This window comes from Peromyscus leucopus, chromosome 5 (genome assembly GCF_004664715.2).
Source record: "Peromyscus leucopus breed LL Stock chromosome 5, UCI_PerLeu_2.1, whole genome shotgun sequence".
Taxonomy (NCBI): Eukaryota; Metazoa; Chordata; class Mammalia; order Rodentia; family Cricetidae; genus Peromyscus; species Peromyscus leucopus.
Window position 1 is genome coordinate 38,438,082 of NC_051067.1, and position 18,664 is coordinate 38,456,745.

The 18,664-nt window shown below is 46.5% G+C and overlaps 1 protein-coding gene across 1 annotated transcript in view; it reads right to left on the reverse strand.

The window, feature by feature from the left end:
* Positions 1-18,664, reverse strand: part of Kiaa0319 (KIAA0319 ortholog) — a 69,636-nt gene that overhangs the window by 20,401 nt on the left and 30,571 nt on the right. Inside the window, exons 4-12 of the mRNA XM_028880741.2 lie at positions 16,707-16,899; positions 14,354-14,452; positions 12,641-12,738; positions 11,451-11,538; positions 8,818-8,910; positions 6,618-6,750; positions 4,976-5,204; positions 2,829-2,952; positions 758-890 (exon numbers count right to left, since the gene is read on the reverse strand). Coding sequence (XP_028736574.1) covers positions 758-890; positions 2,829-2,952; positions 4,976-5,204; positions 6,618-6,750; positions 8,818-8,910; positions 11,451-11,538; positions 12,641-12,738; positions 14,354-14,452; positions 16,707-16,899 — 1,190 coding nt within the window. The remainder of the gene's footprint in view (positions 1-757; positions 891-2,828; positions 2,953-4,975; positions 5,205-6,617; positions 6,751-8,817; positions 8,911-11,450; positions 11,539-12,640; positions 12,739-14,353; positions 14,453-16,706; positions 16,900-18,664) is intronic.

The window sequence follows — 18,664 nt, forward strand, 5'->3', positions numbered from 1 at the left end:
TCTTCAAGCCTAAGTTTTTCACCTTGAAAATGGGGATGAGACAGCCAGCGTGGTGGCACATGCCTTCAATCCCAGCACTTGGGAGCTGGGGATAGTCAGAGGCAAATGGATCTCTGTGAGTTGAAGGCCAGCCTGGTCTATGTAGAGAGTTCTAGACCAGTCAGGACTACAAAGTAAAACCCCGTCTCAAAATAAACAAACAAACAAAAAAATGGGAATGATGCAGTTCCTTCTTCAAAAGCCATGTGGTATATTGAGACCCAGTAGGTAAAACAGAAAATGTTATAATGTGAATTTCACCTTGAACTTGCACATCTGTCCTATGAAATCAATGGGTTGGTTAAGTGTAGACCACACATGGCTTTCCCTACATCTCTTTTGCCGGGAAGCTCACCCCATACCACGCCAGCCCTGTCCACCTGTTCTGAGTTCCACTTCCCTCCACTGCCAACCGGTGGCCATGTCTCCCAAAACACTATCCTCTTTTTGTTTGCTTGTTTGCTTGAAATGAGGGTCTTGCTATGTAGCTTAGGCTAGCCTTGAACTCAAGAGTTTCCTGCCTCAGCCTCCCAAGTGCAAGGATTACAAGCCTGTAGCACCATGCCTATAATACATACTTTTATCAATAAGGCCTAGTTACTCTTTGCCTAAGTCTTGACTCCTCAACAAGCTCGGGCTGCAGTTTAACACGGTCCTCCAGGGAAGGGATGCGGTCACTCAGCAGTGACCCGGCCTCAGAGCTGGGTGGATACACTACCTGATGTGCTCCCAGTGGTAGCAGACGATGCCATGGTCATCACTGCTCCCGCTCCCGTCCAGTGTAGCGCTCTGCACCGGGAAGAACAGCTCCTTATCGGGGCCTGCCACAGCCACCGGAGCCTGGTTGTTCTCTAGAATTACAGACGTTAAAGAGGGGAAAGGAGAGAAGAGAGAGGGGAAGTAAAAAGGAAGGGGGAAGAGAAGAAGGAAGGAGAGGAGGAAAGGATGGAAAGAAGGGAGGAGGGGAGGAAGGGGAGGGAAGAAGAAGGGAGGAGGGGAGGAAGGGAAGGAAGGAAGAAGTAAGGAGGGGAGGAAGGGAAGGGAAGAAGAAGGGAGGAGGGGAGGAAGGGATGGAAAGAAGGGAGGAGGTGAGGAAGGGGAGGGAAGAAGAAGGGAGGAGGGGAGGAAGGGATGGAAAGAAGGGAGGAGGTGAGGAAGGGGAGGGAAGAAGAAGGAAGGAGAGGAGGAAGGGAAGAAAAGAAGAAGGAAGGAAAGGAAGAGGGAGGAAAGGAATTAAGGAGGAAGTAAACAAGGGTAAGAGGGAAGGAAGAGTGCAGGGAGGAGAAGGAAGAGGGACAGAAATCAGGGTGCACAGGCTTGCTCTCTTCTGTCTGCAGCCCCGCTGTCTAGCACAGGGCCCGCTACATAGCACATGTTGACAACATTTCACTTGTGTTGGAGAGACCTGGGTTCAATTCCCCTGGACCCACATGGTGGCTCTCAACCGTCTGTGACTCCAGTTCTGATGCCTCCTTCTGGCCTTCACAGACATCCATGCAAGCCAAACACCCATGCAGATAAAAATAAATTTTTTAAAAAAGGAAAATGTTTCAGCTGAATGTTGGAAGAAAGAAAAAGAAGTAAAATATCGCTCATGGTGTTATTTTTATGAATAGCTACTATTTCTGCTTCCAAAAAAAAGGCCACATAATGCAAGCCAAGAGTCACACAGACACAGCCATTGCCATCAGAATATAGTGTCTTTCCCCTCTGTCCTCCTCAATATGCATAGTGGCTTCCTAATTTCCCAAGGACAAACATCCACAAAGCCCTGCCCCTCTGTGGGACATCTCATCCCAGTCCTGGTCTCCAACAGGCCTAGTCCCATCTCTTTTTTTCTCCAGTCACACCATTATTTTTAGTTCTTCAATGTACCCAGGCCCCTTTCATCCTGTGGCTTCTGGGAGTCTGGGCCCCTCTTCCTAAACACCTTCCTTCTTGCCCTCCACTCCCCATCCTTCTCCTCCTGATCACCTGTCATGAGTTTGTCAATGGGACTCCAGTGAAAGCTATTTCTGGAGCCAAGTGCTCTGTGGGTGCTCTTTATGTGGGCGCCCTTCCTCACTGAGGAGAGCGCCTGAATAACTTCATGTCACTTCACGTGCACTTGCCACAGCCCTGGAAGAGCACAGGCCAGGCCCATCTTCTGTAAGTCCATATCCCTAGGGTCTGGTTGGGAGCACCTTTTATATCTTAGCTGAATCAGCTAGTGAAAATTCAATCAGTTGCCTTTCAGCTGAGACTTCCCATCATCAGGCTACCAGGCGATGGATGTGGAGACAGTGAGCCTTTTCTAGAGAAGTTTTCAAACCAAGATCATCATAAGCAAGGTCTGGCTGGCTACCTATGAGTCTCCCGAAAGCTACAGGTAGCAGAGCCCTGGGTTTTTATAAGACCAGAAAGTGAGTGGAGCCTGGGTCACCACCCAAGTGTCTGCTGCGTCTGGGTATCAGGCCACACAGTCAACCAGTCTCCCCAAAACACCCTGGAGCTTTCTCCAGCTGAGTATGACGGGCCCAGGAGTTACCAGATGACCAATCAGAGACACTTGGTGCTGACAGCGACTCTCATTCTGTCTTTGGTACTATGGTTTAGAGGCAAGTGACAAGATTCAGAACATCAAAGGAAACTTGGTTGTCCATGCCCCATCAGCTCTCGCATCTCTGACTTCCTGCCAGTTCAGGAACCTCAGGATGCGACCACCAAGTTAGACACATCTGAAGCTCAAGAGTCTGGCTATCGCTTCTGCTTTCATCTCTGGGGTCAAATCTCATTCGTATCTCACCTACCAGCCTGGACAATCACGGCGACCAGAGCAGCGGATTGCTGTCCTGCGGAATCCGTCACCATCAACTGAAATGTGTACTCTCCTTCCCGCAGCTCAGACAAGTGGAGGTATGGGGTCTGTGCTCCCTACACAATAGCAAATGTAGAAAAGGAAACAAGAGGAAGACTGTCCTTAGAGAAGTCCCAGGAAACAGTGTGCCATGACAGATGCTGCTGGGTTCACTGAATGCAGAGATCCTGCTCAAAAACAAACCGGATGCAGTGGTGCAGGCCTAACACACCAGCTTCTTGGTGTCCCAATTAGATTTTTTTTTCAACTTGACACAAGCCAGGGTCATCTGGGAAGAAAAAACTTCAGTTGAGAAAATGCCTCTATCAGACTGGCCTGTAGGCAAGCCTGGGGGAGCATTTTCTGGATTAATGACAGATTTTGGAGAACCCAGCCCACTGTGGGTAGTGCCACCCCTAGGCAGGTGGTTCTGGGTTGTATGGGGAAGCAGGCTGAGCAAGCCATAAGGAGCAAGCTAGTAAGCAGCGCACCTCCACGGCCTCTGCTTCAGTGTCTGCCTCCGGGTTTCTGCCCTGATTTCCCTTGATAATGGATTACCAGCTGCGAGGTAAAATAAACTTCACCTCCCCCATGTTACCTTTAGTCATGGTCTTTATCACGGCCACAGAAGCAAACAAAGATTCTTGGGAAAGCTGAAGCAAGAAGGTGGCAAGTTCAAGACCTGCCAGGGACAGAGGAAGTTCAAGGCCGATCTGCACAACTTAGGAAGACCCTAGCTCAACTTGAAAAATATGAAAGGGGAAAGGGCTAGCACTCAGTGCTGGAGAGCTCGCCTAGTGCATGTGAGGTGCTAGGCGGTGCATGCAGGCGTTAAAAGAAGGAAGGAAGAAGCAGGGTGTGGCACGCACGCCTTTAATCCCAGCACTGGGGAGGCAGAGGCAGGCGGATCTCTGTGAGTTTGGAGCCAGCCTGGTCTACGTAGCAAGCTCCAGACCAGCCAGGACTACACAGTGAGACCCTGTCTCAAAAAAGGGGGAGGGGAGGAAAAGGGGGAGAGGAGGAGGGAAGGAGAAAATAAAAACGGGTGTGAACCTGAGACAATGTAATTCTGAGTCTGTTGTGTGTCCTCACGGCATTGAAGGAATGCCAACTAATAAAGCCCCTGGAACTCAGTATAGCAGCGTTGGGACAGGGTCCGAGAATGGAGGTGTAAGGAGATTTCTGAGTGCTTGTGAAAAATCTCCAAGCAGCCAAGACAAGAGTGACCTCAGTTCCTTCAAAAACATGAAATTGTTCTTGGGTTACGCTTTCGTGCCCCGCCCCCCAGGGGTAGTGGATGGGAGCGAGTTTACTTCAGAATGTTCATTACAACCGGCTGTTCTTATTTGTTTATATGCCTATGTGGATACACAGGCTTTTGCCATGAGCAGCTTGCTCGCCAGCCGCGGCTTGCCCTGTGACTGGACACTTCACTCATGTCACTCCCGTTAACCTTGGAATATAAATTGTCTGATGTTCTGAAGAAAGTTGGCTATTGATGAGACTTTAGTCCGCCTTGCTTCTAGGCTCCATTCTCCCAGGTCCCCCCACTTCTAGAGCGGGAAACACAGCAGTATCTGCTATAGTGTTTCCGTAAGTGGGGCATACAGAAGAATATCTGCTTTCCTGATAACGTAGTTAGGTTAATTACCTCTAATGTTTCTCCCAAGTCTAAATAAAATAAATATTGCTCTAACAAATACTATGTCTGCTTTTTTCCCAAAGGACGTCATGATCGAGTTGAAACAACAGGACTGACTGCTTGGTTGCTGTTCTGTGCTTACCTGGGTGTGTGACAGCAAGGGATGTGAACTTGGGGGAGACTTGCTCTTCCCACCACTTCACAGTTTGAGAAATTTGTAAAACAGATTTTCTGATTTAACAACCCCCCTAAACCAAGAATAGATAAATGAATGATACATAGATGATAGATAGATAGATAGATAGATAGATAGATAGATAGATAGATGAATGGATGGATGGATGGATGGATGGATGGTGGATGGATGGATGGTGGATGGATAGACGGACAGAAACCAGAGAGAGACAGACAGACAGACAAGATAGGATAAAAGTCTGCAGGCAGGATAGAGGACTTGCCTGCATGACCACCTCTTTGCTTTCACCGCCAGGGCCTGGGGACCACTCATAGAGGACAATCTGGTGATCATCACTGCTCTGGTTTCCATTCAGAGTTATGGTGTTTTGAGGCAAAGTTATGGTCTGATTTGGTCCTGCATTGGCAACAGGTGGGTGGTCCACGGCACCATGGATGATGAGGGTTGCTGTGGTGGAATTAGTAGCGCCATCTGAGTCTGTGATGGTCAACCTATAAAGAGAAAAGGAAGCTCTTACATCCAAGCTTGTGCCACACCTGAAAGTAAGTGGTCACCTTAGCCTGCTCAGACCAAACATTCTCAGAAAAAAAGTGAAAATAGAGGCCAGCCGGCAGTGGCGCACGCCTTTTATCCCAGCACTATGGAGGCAGAAGCAGGTGGATCTCTGTGAGTTCAAAGCCAGCCTGGTCTACAGAGCGAGATCCACAACAGGCACCAAAACTGAACAGGGAAACCCTGTCTTGAAAAAAAAAAAAAAAAAAAAGGTGAAAATAGAAACTTGAGGATGAGGCTAAGAAAAGCATACATGCCAGAAGATATTTTTCTTTGTTTCTGTTGTCATGGATTCATTTTACTTTTGAATCATAATACGTTTCCACATTAAGGCTTAGCTTTTATGGATCTACTACTCTTTGAGATGCTGAATGGAGAATGTGCCCCCTCAAGGAAACCAAGAAGCTTCTCTAGACAACTCAACTCATCTTAAGAGTATCACTAGGCACCTCTCACAACTCATCCTAAGAGAATCACCAGACATCCATCTCCAACAATTCATCCAACAACACATCCTTCTCCAGCAATTCATCCTAAGAGCATCACTACATACCCCTCTCCAATGACTCATGCTAAGAGTGTTACCGAGAGCCACTTCTGCCTTTGATCTTGAGAATTTACTGACTGAACCACTTGTGAATTTCAGCTACAAAGCACCCAGTTTCTAAAGTCATTTCTAGAGGATTTTCTACAATCATGCTTCCAGAACACTCTTTGCAAAGCATTTTAGGGTTAAGCATTTTCAAATACATACAAAATGCTCAACATACACATACCAAAAGAAAAAAGAAAAGGAAGAGAGAGAGAGAGAGAGAGAGAGAGAGAGAGAGAGAAGCAAGCAAGCTGCCCAGGCCCTCCTGTACTGAAATGGTCCCAAGAACAGCACAGTCTCCGTTCGCTCATTTCACCCTTGGTGGAGATGGGGAGTGGGGCGGGTGTCTGGGAACTAAGCTGTATAAATAGGAATAGAGAACAGCAGCTCAGGGTAAATTGTACATCGGGGTCATCTGCAGCTTCTGGGCTTCCTTTCACACTGTCCCACAAACTCCACACAGACAAGGGCCAAACTCCAGCTCAGCTCTGACCACAAACAAAACCCCAAGGGTCTCTCCCATCAGAACTTTAACCCAAGTAAGAAAAAAAAGAAAAGGTTTTAAAGTAGCATGTGACTAGAAGAAGCACTTAATACCATACTGTTCAGAGTGCTCATTTTTAGGTCATGGACATAGGGGAAATATTTCGCTTCCTCTGCTTGGTGATATATTATTTTTATTTTTATAGAAAGTATCAGTTTCAAGAAACAGTCAAAAGAGAAGTCCTGGGAAAACACAATATAGGTAGAACCCACTTGCCTAAAAGTGTAGTTACCAGGATCTAAGTTCGACAAGTGTAGGACTGGGGCATCAGCCAGAAACACCTCTCCGAGGAAGGGCCCGTCGACTTCTTCCCAGTGGTAGCTCACTACCTTAGTATCATCTGTACTTTCTACAAAGAGGAAGAAAACAACATCCAGAATGAGTTATGAGAATAGTGAGATGAAAGTGTTACAACTTTTTGAAAACTTAAACGTGTTTAGTAGAAATACGCATCTGCACAGATCTCAACAGAACACAGTATGCATTGTGTCCATCTCCCAGTCCCTAAATTGTCGCCATTTTTCTAGACTTGCATAGGTTTGAGCAGGGCTGTTCTAACTTGTTGACAGGTACTGTGGCCCAGAGTGCAGCAGCGCCTTGACATTCAGCTGCTACTCATCTGGGTGATTGATGACATGCTACCAACAGCTTCATACAGATATCTGAATAACAGGTTCTTGAACGTGTTGAGAGCTGATTATCTACAATGTACAAAACCCCTTTACCATATTAATGACTAAGATATAAGTCCAGAAAAAGACTCAAGCACGAAAATTTCCCCACTTAAAAGAGCAAACCAGGGTAGGACTGAGAAGATGGCTCAGCAGTTAAAGGCACCTGCCACTATGGCTGACGACCTGAGTGTTTAATGTGTTTAATCCCTGGGACCCACAAGGTGGGACAAGAGAACTGACTACCAAAAGTTGTCCTCTGAACTCTTCAGGTGTGCTATATTGCACACAACACACACACAGTGTGAGCATACACACACGTACAGAAGGCTGGGACTGTAGTTTAGTGGTACAGTGCTTAACTACTATGCATGTGAAGCCCTGGGTGGTTTGATCCCCAGTAGTGAGAAGTGGGGAGGGGGTGGTTTTGGCATGCTAGTTCACTAGCATTCAGGAGACGAAGTCAAAATTACCTGCATGAGTTCGAGGCTAGACTGAGCTACAGTGAGACCTTGTCTCACAAAAATACAAACAAACAACAAAAAAAAAAAAAACCAAGCAGGGCAGAATGTTTGCCCAGCATCCACAAAGCCCTGGGCTCAATCTCTATGTCACAAAAATAAACAAATAAATACTAAAAGAGAGCAACAATGTGTATCATGTAGAACCATAGGCTTCCAGACCTAGAAAGAAGCTGGCTTTTCGTCAATTTCCTTTAAGGAAATAAGTTTATATGGCCAACTAATAATCCTGCATGGTTTTTATAACTGAGCTATTCTGATCAAAGATTTTTAAAAATTCTGGCCTTTTCTCATATAATTATTTCCATTTAAAGTGTTCTCTGTCGACTGGGCATGGAGGCTCACGAGTCTACAATCCCAGCATTAGAGGGCCAAGGTCAAGCTTAAGTACACAGCAAGTGTGGGGCCAGCCTGAGCTGCCTGAGAAAACAAGCAAGCAAGCAAACAAATGTGCTGTATGTTCACTGTAGTGGGCGGAGGATGTGGATATGATGCGAAGAGATGCAAGCATCACATCACTGTGATGTCCACAGTCTGCCGGCGGGCTGATAGAGCGACGTTCGTGAGTAGGAGCCACAGTCACTGCCTCTCACTCTCAGCAGGCCATGGGGTTAACTTGGTGACTGAATGAACGGGAAAGCAGATGCAGAGCACATCACACTGTTAAACCAAGTTAACACTAGACGTGTTTACAGTCTATCCTCGCTTGTATGGACACCCAAAGTTAGACTTCCCTCATCCTCTAGTTAAAGAATAAACTCTGAATAAATTAGTAAGCAAAATGCTACTCACTCTCACTGAAGCCAACCTCACTTATATTTAAAGGTTTTGTTCAATTGCTAGTATTAGAAATGCTATGTAATTCACAAAAGAATCCTTAGTAATTATTTAAATTACTAATCAAATATCTGACCCTAAAGAACATTGCATTTGTTTGTTTGTTCATTGTTTGCTTTAGACAGTGTTTCGTGTATCCCAGGCTGGCCTGGAACTCCCTGAGTAGCAGAAGATGACCTAGAACTCCCCATTCTCCTGCCTTTGCCGCCCAAGTGCTGGGATCACAGGGATGCTGCTGCTCCCAGCTGGAAGCCAAAGAGCCCAAGACACGAAGCTGAAAGAGACACTGGTTTATCTCAGTTTAACAAGTCTTCTTGGCCCTGACACAGAGTGCTCAGTCGGACAGTACAGACAGACAGAAACCACCCAAACATGGAGGATACACACGGCTGCCGTCGATGAGGGCTGAGGTCAAGGGCACAGTGAGTTCCTGTATCTGAGGAGAAACAACTGCCGTGGGTGGCTGGTTGACTCTTGCAGCTGTGGGACAGAAAAAACAGACAGCAACTAAGCCAGCTTCGCACACACCAGTCACACACAAGCAAAGAATCCTCTCTAAGAGCTTATTCTGAACCTCCTGGAGAGGTCTTCATCCCCCTGGGTCTCAACTGTGGAAACTGTAAACTTTTAAACCCTCCTGGATTTTGAGCTTGTCTGTCAATTTACTGACCTATAGACAATCCCAGACTCAAGAGGTGAGTCATGAAATGCATACTGTGATTACAGAAAAGGAAAACTAGAGTGCAGGGCCTTATTTGTACCAGGGTAGCCTCCAGTTCTCAATGGATGATGATCTTGAACTCCTGCTCCCCTGTCTGTGCCTCCCAAGAGTGTGAAGGCCCACAAAGGTTTCCTAGGGAGATCTAAGCTTGCTTTACCCAGCAGGGCTGCATTAGAGGATGTTTGACCTCATGTATGGCTTCTAGGTGATTGGAAGGGTCTGTACTTGGCTGTGCTAAAGGGAGGTCTTTTGCTCCACCCCTTGGCATTCCTACAAAAGGCCCTTTAGAAGATACAGTGGATATTGATGCAGGCCCTCCTGAGGCTATCCTGTTTCTCTATCTGTTTCTCTCCCCTCTATCTTTCTATCTAAATATTTCTCACTCCTCACTCCTCCCTCCTCAAGAGTACCCTGGGGGAAAAGTGGAAGCTGGCCTCCCACACAAGTGCTAGGATTACAGGGTGAATACAGGTGTATTCAGTACTGGGCAAGCACCCTACCAACTGAGCAACATCACCAAACCATGAATTGGATCTTAAATCTTTGACCAAAGGTGCCCACCACCATCACGAGACTTCAGCTGTAGTAGTAAGTAGACTGTGGGAAAGGTGGAGCTGCTGGCCCCCAGGAGAAATGGCTAGGGGGTGGTGTTGCCACAAACTTGATGGAGGCCAATGGCTCCGATGAGCTGACGGGTAAGTAGAAGCTGGAGGCCAGGACACAGAGCAGGGTGTGCCCACCAGGACCAAAGGTCACCTCCTCTAACCTACATGAATACACAGCATTGTGACCCAGGGGTGGACTTGATAGTCCATGACACATGTGTGCCCCTGATCCTTTAGGGGCACAGGTGAATGCATCTGAAATATCCGTGCTCCTATATGAAAGTTATAGATCATGAGGAAAGAAGGTGGATAGAGTAAGCGTTGGACAGGGAGGGTCAAGGTACAGCTTGTCATCATTCAAGAACAGCGAGTAGTTACCTTGCATACTTGAGTAGCATGTCAAGCAAGTGCTAGAGTTATATAAAAAGCAAAAGAAAACAAAAAGACTTAACATATATGTACTTGCATGTTTCTCTGCAATGGTGCCCCGGGGGGGGTTGGGGGGGCTGGAATGAGAATGGCTCCCAAAGGCTCACGTATTTGAATGCTCAATCACGGGGAGGGTGGGGGACGGGACCTGTTGAAAAGGATTGGGGGGCGTGGCCTTGTTGGAGGAGGTGTGTCACTGGAGATGGGCTTTGAGGTTGCAAAGGCCCACACCAGGCCCAGGCTCTCTCCCTCTCCCTCCCCCATCTCCCTCTCTCTCTCTCTTCCTCTCTTACCCACCCACCCCCCACCTGCCTGCCTGTGGATCAGGATGTAAAGCTCTCAGCAACTCCTCCAGCACATGCCTGCCTGCATGCTGCCATGCTCCCTGTCATAATAATAATAATAATGTAAGCCTTTGAAATTGTAAGCAAGTCCCCAATTAAATGCGTTCCTTTATAAGAGTTGCCTTGGTCATGATGTCTCTTCATGGCAATAGAACTCTAAGACAGTCTCTAAGGTAAAAATAAAAGAATATGTGGTAAACATTGTCAGGTCCAAACTCCAAAGGCAGTCCAAATATCCAGAAAAGAGCTCAACCTAGACTACAGGAGGATTTCTGGCAGTTAGATAAAAGCCAGCATCCCTCAGGAACTTGTGAAGCTAGTTTTTCCTCTGTCATAAGGATTCATTTCCCTTACCTCGGGCAGAAGGGACATGTGGCACCTGTGGCACCTTTCAGCATATCAAAGCCTATGCTGGCTTCCAGGCTCCCTCTGATCACCAGTACCTGTTACAAAGCCCAGCATCTAGCCCTTCTCACCTCCTCCCTACCCTAACCTCCCTTCAGCTCGCTGGCTTCCCTCACCCCAGCTACTCAGTCTCCTTACAGCCTTGCTGTTCTTGCTATGTTTCCTCTCTCTCTGCTCCCACCTCTCTCCCTGTTCTCTCTAGTCTCTCTCCCTTGCTATTCCCTCCTCTCTCACAGACAGCCCTGACAGTGTCCAGAAAACTTCTCTCTGCTCTGGAGTCTTTCAGATGCTTCTGTCTGTCTGTCTGTCTGTCTGCCTGTCTGCCTGTCTGTCTGCCTCTCTCTCTCTCTCTCTCTCTCTCTCTCTCTCTCTCTCTCTCTCTCTCTCATCTACAATAAAAACCTTCCCTTTAACCATACCATGGAGCAGTCATGTCGTCAGTTTATACAACCGTGGCATCTGGGTGCAGAACATGAGACCAGCACAGCCAAGAGGCCATTCTCCCACCCGACTCACCTGGCATAACAGTGATGTTGACATAGCCTTCTCCAAATGCATCCTCACTAGAAACAGTTACTCTGAAGGCATAGAGTCCCACGGACAACTGCAATATAAAAACAGACACATGGGTGGTGAGCATCCGAAGACATTAGAATCTGCCTTCTAGAACAGCATCCCAAAGGGTTGAGAGGAAGCCTCATTTCAATGTGTCTAGGACTGCTACAAATGTAAGAACTGCATTCTAAAATACTAAGTCACCTACATAGTCCTTTTTCTTAGTTACAGGTATCACAGGCCTTATATGAGCCAAGGACAGCAGCTCTTGGATGAGTGTGTATGGAACTGTGCTGTGTTTGGGGTGGGGGGGTAGGGGTTGCTCAGTGCTGAAAGTGAACCCAGGGCCTCACATGTGCTCAGCAAGGACCCTACCCTGATCTGCACCCCAGTCTGGAATCACACATTTCTAACATACAAGTTCACAGATTTACTGGCAGAGGTCTGGGTATCATGCTTTGAGAAACAGCTTAGTCACACGGCAGTGATATGAGCTGGTAAGGCTCTGGAATTGGTACAGCCTTGCAGAAAGACATTCACCTCATAAGAAACCAGACCCCGAGCTATTAAGTCAATGTGTTCTCCTTGGAGCCAAGGAAGTGGTATGTGTCTTCTTGTGTGTGGAGCAGGATTTGATAATCTGAGCAACTTGTGAACTAGAATGGAATTGCTGGAAACTCACAGAATATGCCTGGTGGACACCTGAGGTATTTTAACACCGTAAAGACTGCAGGAATTAGAACCCAGGCTTTGAATCCACCACACAGTATGGGCTTCCAAGGCTCTTTCTCTTGAACTGATAATATGCCAAGCAATTCAAACAGAAAAGCTACTGAACGTTTCCTCATTTAACCATCCATCTGCCTGCTTGAGCGTTATATAATTATAACTCTCTGATCTTTCTGGTTTTGTTTTTGTTTTTGTTTTTGTTTTTGTTTTTGTTTTGAGACAGGAGATTTGATTATGTTGCCCAGGCTGGCCTGAACTTCTGGGATCAAACAATCTTGCCTCAGTTTCCCAAGTAGCTGAGACCACAGGCACATGCCATCATGCCTGGCTTCTTCATTTGTTTTTAATCCTAAGAGAGAATTCTGGGTTCAACAGCAAAGATGTTGCTAACCGGATTTTGAGGTGTGAAACCTGTTACTTACTTGAGAGAGGTGAAGAGTTGGCTTGTCCTCTTGTTTGATTTTACCTTGAAAGTCTACAGGGTGGCTCATTAAACTCCATTTATAGCTGTAAGTTGTGTCTGAGAACAAATCAGAAACATGAATGCTTATCAATTCTGAGATAACCCTAAGAAGGAGAGAGCTTTAAACCAACAGTACCAATTGCCTTAAATACACGCTTTCAATCCTCATCCCAGGAAGGAATCACAAAGCTTCTGTGTCTTTGCAAATAAAGAAAAACAAACACACACAAAAAACTGTATCATGAAAGTACACAAATGATAGAAAATAGAGTCTAAAAATTAAACCTCCCCAATTTCACTGTTAACGTTTGAAAACCTTCCTTCTAGGCTGTTTCCACCTGATTATCCATAGAATTCCTTTTTTTTTTTTTTAATCAATAAGACAAGCTCTCACACTGTAGCTCTGACTGGCCTGAAATTCACTATGTAGACCAAGACCAAGGTGTTTTCCAACTCATAGAGATCTGAGTTTCTCTGCTTCCCTGGTGCTCAGATTAAAGGCGTGCAAACCCACACCCTACTGTTTAATCCACTGTATCTTTTCTCCTTTTGATGAAAAGTATATAGATTTCAACTCATTTGATCTTGATGGGGGTTGGTTTAAGACACAAAGTTACTTAAACCTCTCTATCTTGAACTAAAGCTGTCTGCAGCCTTTAGATAGCAATGGAGTAGCTCAGCTCAGCTCAACAGACTGAGAGGCAAATGACAGGGGAGACTGTCTCTGTTTAGGAAACTTTGACCCATGTGACCTGAGTGAGAACCAAATACTTTAAGGATGATCTAATTAAGGAAGAGTGCACTGATAGGCTGTAGGAATGTTTCAAATGCTTGGGAATAGCGGGGCACTGATATTTAAATCTATGTGTGTGTATTTTATGTGTGTTTATATGTGCATGTATGTGTGTGTATGTACATGTGTGATATGTGTGTACCGTGTGTGTGTGTGTGTGTGTGTGTGTGTGTGTGTGTGTGCAGCAGTGTGTGTGTGTGTGTGTGTGTGTGTGTGTGTGTGTGTGTGTGTGTGTGTAGGAGTGCGTGTAGAGGTCAGAAGACAGCTTCAAGTGTTGATCCTCTACTTGCAACTTGTTTGAGATGGGATCACCTGTCATTCACCACTGTACAGGCTAGGCTAGTTAGCCTCGCTCTGCCTCCCATCTTGCCACAGGAGTGCTGGGATGATAGACATGCTACCACATCCGGTTTTCATCAGTTCTAGGGATCTGACACGGGGTTCCCATGCTTGTATGGCAGGTACTTGTCCACAGCACCTCCCTGGCCCCTGGCCGTTTTTTTGAGCAGCTGATCTGGAATATTCTGAGAACTGCTCAACTGTGTCTCTAATACTACAGCATCAGCAAGCAAGCCTCCCACTGCATGCCACTCCCTCTCCTCAGTGGAATCTCCCTGGCCTCTGTGGGATGTCACAGATCAAGGCCTTGCATCTGGCAACCCCACCTCTCTGATATCATATTGTGATCTTCCAATCTGACCAGTCAAAGATTATGCACTATACTGAACTTCCTAGACACCTACTGCATTTCTGCTATTTCAGTAAATGTTGGCCATCTCCTACTTGGAATGTTGTGGGAAGAATGCATCAGGCCTATGGTCTGTGGAGACCTGGGAGAGAACACCCCAGCTCTGCCAGCCAAAAATGTCAAACTCTTACCTGCAGGGGGCGCTGGCTCAACAGAGGCCTTCAGTTCTGCTTCACTGTCCGGTAAGGTTATCACAAAGTTATCTCCAGCAGACACTGCAAGCGCCTTTACTAAAAGTTAATTAGAAACCGTGCATGCCATTATGTAATACAATGTCTTGATAATATACCTGCTCTTAGTGTGATCATCCCTCATAAAGTTTTATCTAAGGCACCCCACCCCAGGCACCATGGTGCCCTCTATTATGCTGCAAGCTAGACTTTGCAAGTTTAAAACTTCCTGCATGAGTTGACACTGGGAAGAAAATAATCATTAAGAATGAGCAATGTGTTGGGTGGCAGTTTACCAACAGGTGGAGGACTACTGATTGAGTTTGTTTTCTCTGGGACCACCAGCTTTTCTTTACTCCCTGGTGAGCGGTTCTTACTCACAAATAGGTCAAGAGTGCTTCTAAGTGACTCAGTATCATTAGCCATGCTGCTCAGATCCGGGAGCCCCTCGTAAATGGCCGCTAATGGCTTTGCTCTTGGCGCCTTTCCAATAGGAAATCCAGGCAAGCTCAGTATGAAGAGGTAATTGAACTCCAGCAGCAGGGACATTACCTCTCATCAAAAGCACTTACCTGCTAATGCAGCAAAGCTCATTTACTGCCCAGCCTCCATGGCGTCGACATCGCCCTACTGTGGCTTGTCTCAACTGGGCACTAGTTTCACTGTCATTCATAATTGGGTCAGAATAAACTATGTGAGTTGAGTTTTCTGGGACCTTAGCCCACAAAATCAAGCTTGCCAAGAGCTGAGAAAGGCTCTGTCATTCTCAAAGACACCCCAATATTCCCATATCCCCATTAGCACCCAGGGAGCCCATCCCCGGGCAGCTGCTCTTCCTCACACAGCTTCTCTTTCACCTCAGTCCCCTCCTCACTCAAGTTCAGGGTCAAAGTCAGTAAGAGTGAAGGGTAAGAAGCATCAGGGAATCAAAACTGAGCAGCACTGGTTCAGGGGGCACCTGGGATACCAGGCAGGTCTCAAAGGTAACTGAACCTTTACGTTAGGAGTGTTGTTGTTGTTGTTATTATTATTATCATTATTTGAGACAGAATCGTATATAGCCCAGGCTGCTCTCTTACTGTCTATGTAGCCAGGGATGATCTTGAACTCCTGATCTGCCTGCCTCTGTTTCCCAAGTGCTGGGGTGACAGACTTGCACCTCCACACTCAAGCGGTTCAAGCTTTGAACCAGGCTGTAGCTACAGCCACCCTCATATTCCAGTTGACATTGGAAGCATTAACCCCCCACTCACTTTCTGGACAACAGCCCTTATTTTATATTAGTTTTTATTTAATTTTCTTGTTGCTGTAACAAAAACTCTGACAGAAGCGACTTGAGGAAGGAAATGTTTGTTTTGGCTCCCAGCATGAGGGTTGCGTCCATCAAGGCAGGGGTGGGCAAGGCTGTAGGAGTGGGAGGCAGCTAATCTCATTGTGTCCCCAATCAGGAAGCAGAGGGAGATGAACCTGGTACTCAGCTCACTTTTTCCTTTTTATGACGTCCAGTCCCTACCCCACGGAAAGGCGCTGCCCACACAGTTACGGTCTTCCCACCTCGGTGAACCTAATCTAAGTAATCCTTCCCATCCCAGACTCCTCTTTTGTCCTCTCCAACCACAAAGCTAGTTCCAGCCAACTGATCTCCTTCTGGTTCTTCCAAAATGTTGTGCGAGTCGTGTCTTCTCTTCCACACACGATGGAAGAGATCACTCGTGGTGTTGAGATTCAGAGAGCAACACTCTCAAGGCTAGTGATTTCCCAGGAAGAGAAGCCTTTGGTGCTACAGGCCCACCATGGTTCTCCTGCTCCCAGCACCAGGACAGGCTTCCTGCCGTTCCCTATCTCCTCATCGAAGTCACCCTCAAATATCACAGCTGCCTTGTTTTCTTGCTGAAAGTTCATTAACCAGAAATACACAACACTCACTCCTATTAGAACAGGTGTTGCTCCCCCCCTAGAGAACTGGTCAACCCCATGTGACCTGGCTCGCCCTACCCTGCCCAGTCCCTCCTCCAGAATGGCTTCCTGGCACTCCTGGTAGGTCAAGTAACCCTCCTCTGCGGCCAGCACCCTCTGACAGCATTTTCCGTAGCTTGTCAGGGCCATCTAGCCATCTGTCAGTCTCCCCTCGTACCTTCCAGATCCACAGAGGGGAAAGACAGAATGCCATGCATCTTTTACTCTGGTTGCAGAGCATGGCGTCTGCTAAGTGTCTGTCTCTAGACGGGGGTGGGAGCAGTAAACCTTAAACACTGTCACCGATGGAGTCCGCCTCTGCGGTGCATGTCTTCTAACTGTCGTTTTCAAACGTTACCTGTCCTGGGAGAAGAAGTCGGTGACACAGGCCTCGCAGGTGGGGTCATCCCAGGGAGAACTGTAGTGGTGGGAAACGTTGGGGGGCTGCGTCCTGTGCTCCTTGGGGCGACCGTAAGAATGGAGCTTTTCTCCACTGTGGCCGGGCTGGACTCCAGGCTGGCAGAGGGCAGACTAGGGGAAGGCATTAGAACCTGTGGGGTAAGTTAACAAGGGTATATATCGTGATGAAAAATGTTCCTTTGGGTTGGACAATACAAATATGGGCAATGGGTTATTTGGGCCCACCCTCTCCAAATTCGTGCACTGAAATCCTAACCCCCACGGGATGGTTTTTAGGTGACGGGGAGGCAGAGTAGGTGGTCAGGACGTGGGGGTGAGAGCCCTCATGAATAGAATCAGTGCCTTCATTACATACAAGAAGACAGAGCTCCGTCGTGGTGCAGGCTCCTAAATAGCGCACTCAACAAGCTGAGGCAGGAGGATTGCTGTTTTTGAGGTGAACTTCGGCTACATAGCAAGACCTTGTCCCAACGAAAGAGAAAATGAGAGTGGGGAAGGGGGGGGGAGGATAAACAAAAGAGAAGGAAGAGAAGAAATGAGAAAGAAGAGGCAAGGAGGAAGGCAGAGGGTGAGAGGAAGGAAGGGCTGACATGCCCCTCATCCTCTACAAGTCTGGTCTTGACTGGTTTTCTATAGACACTGTTCAGTGGCGCTGTGGCATGAAAAACGCTGCTCTGCTACAGTCTTTGCACGGAGGGATGTGTTTATTCCTCTTACGTGCACACTGGAAGTGTAACTGCTGGGTCACATGCTGGGGCGATGCCGTGGATTACTGTTTTAGCGCTCAGAACAGCAAGACAGATTTCCGGGGCATCTGCATCGCTGTGCACTCCACCCCACCGGCCATGTACGAGCACGGCACCGTCTCCTCCAACTGACACTTCCCTAGTTGGGCTTTGTTGTTGCTGCTGCTGCTGCTGCTGCTGCTGCTGCTGCTGCTGCTGCTGCTGCTGCACTACTCAGGCCTATAGACCTTGGACTACTCTCCACCCAGCCCTGGTTTTATTTTTTTAGTATTTTATTCTAGCCATCCTAATAGTATTACGTTTTGGATTCAACTTCTTTTACTTGCTTGCTTTATCCTGAGTGCTGAGATTACAGGCACGTACCACCACTCGTCCTTACCAATTTTTAAATCAGGTTGTTTCCTTATTATTGAGCTGTGAGATTTATTTGCATTTCTGCATATAATGTTATGATAAATGATTTGCAAATGTTTTACTCCATTCTATATGTTGTTTTCTCTTTCTTGATATTGTTATTTGGGATACAAAAGTATTTAATTCTGATTAAGTCAATTTATCCTTTTTTAAATTTTTACTAAGTTGTTTGTTTTGAGACAAGATTCTCTAAGTAGCTCTGGCTGTCCTGAAACTCACAATGTAGACGAGGCTGGTCTGGAACTCACAGAGATCCTCCTGCCTCTGCCTTCTGAATTCTGAGATTAAAGATGCATAACATCATTTTTGCCAAATTTTGATGCCCTGTACAAAAATAATTATCTAAATCTAGTTACTAAGGTTTAGTATTGTTTTAACTCTTTTCGTTCAGGTCTTTAGCACATTTTTAGTTCTTTTTTACATAAAGTATAAAATAAGAAAGCTACAACTCATTCTTTTGCATGTATTTATTGGGGCTTTGAAAATGACACCCCAAACCAAATGCTTCAAGCCAAGTTTCTCTCTGGCCTTCTCCGGTACTCCTGTCTGTATCTAATTCTCCCCCGAAGCATGCCACAGAAGCTGGAAGTCCTTTTTCCCAGTGTGTCAAGAATCTTACATACTATTTTCCTCTTTAAAATTCTTTTTTTTTTTTTTTTTTTTTTTTTGGTTTTTCGAGACAGGGTTTCTCTGTGTAGCTTTGCGCCTTTGGAGCTCACTTGGTAGCCCAGGCTGG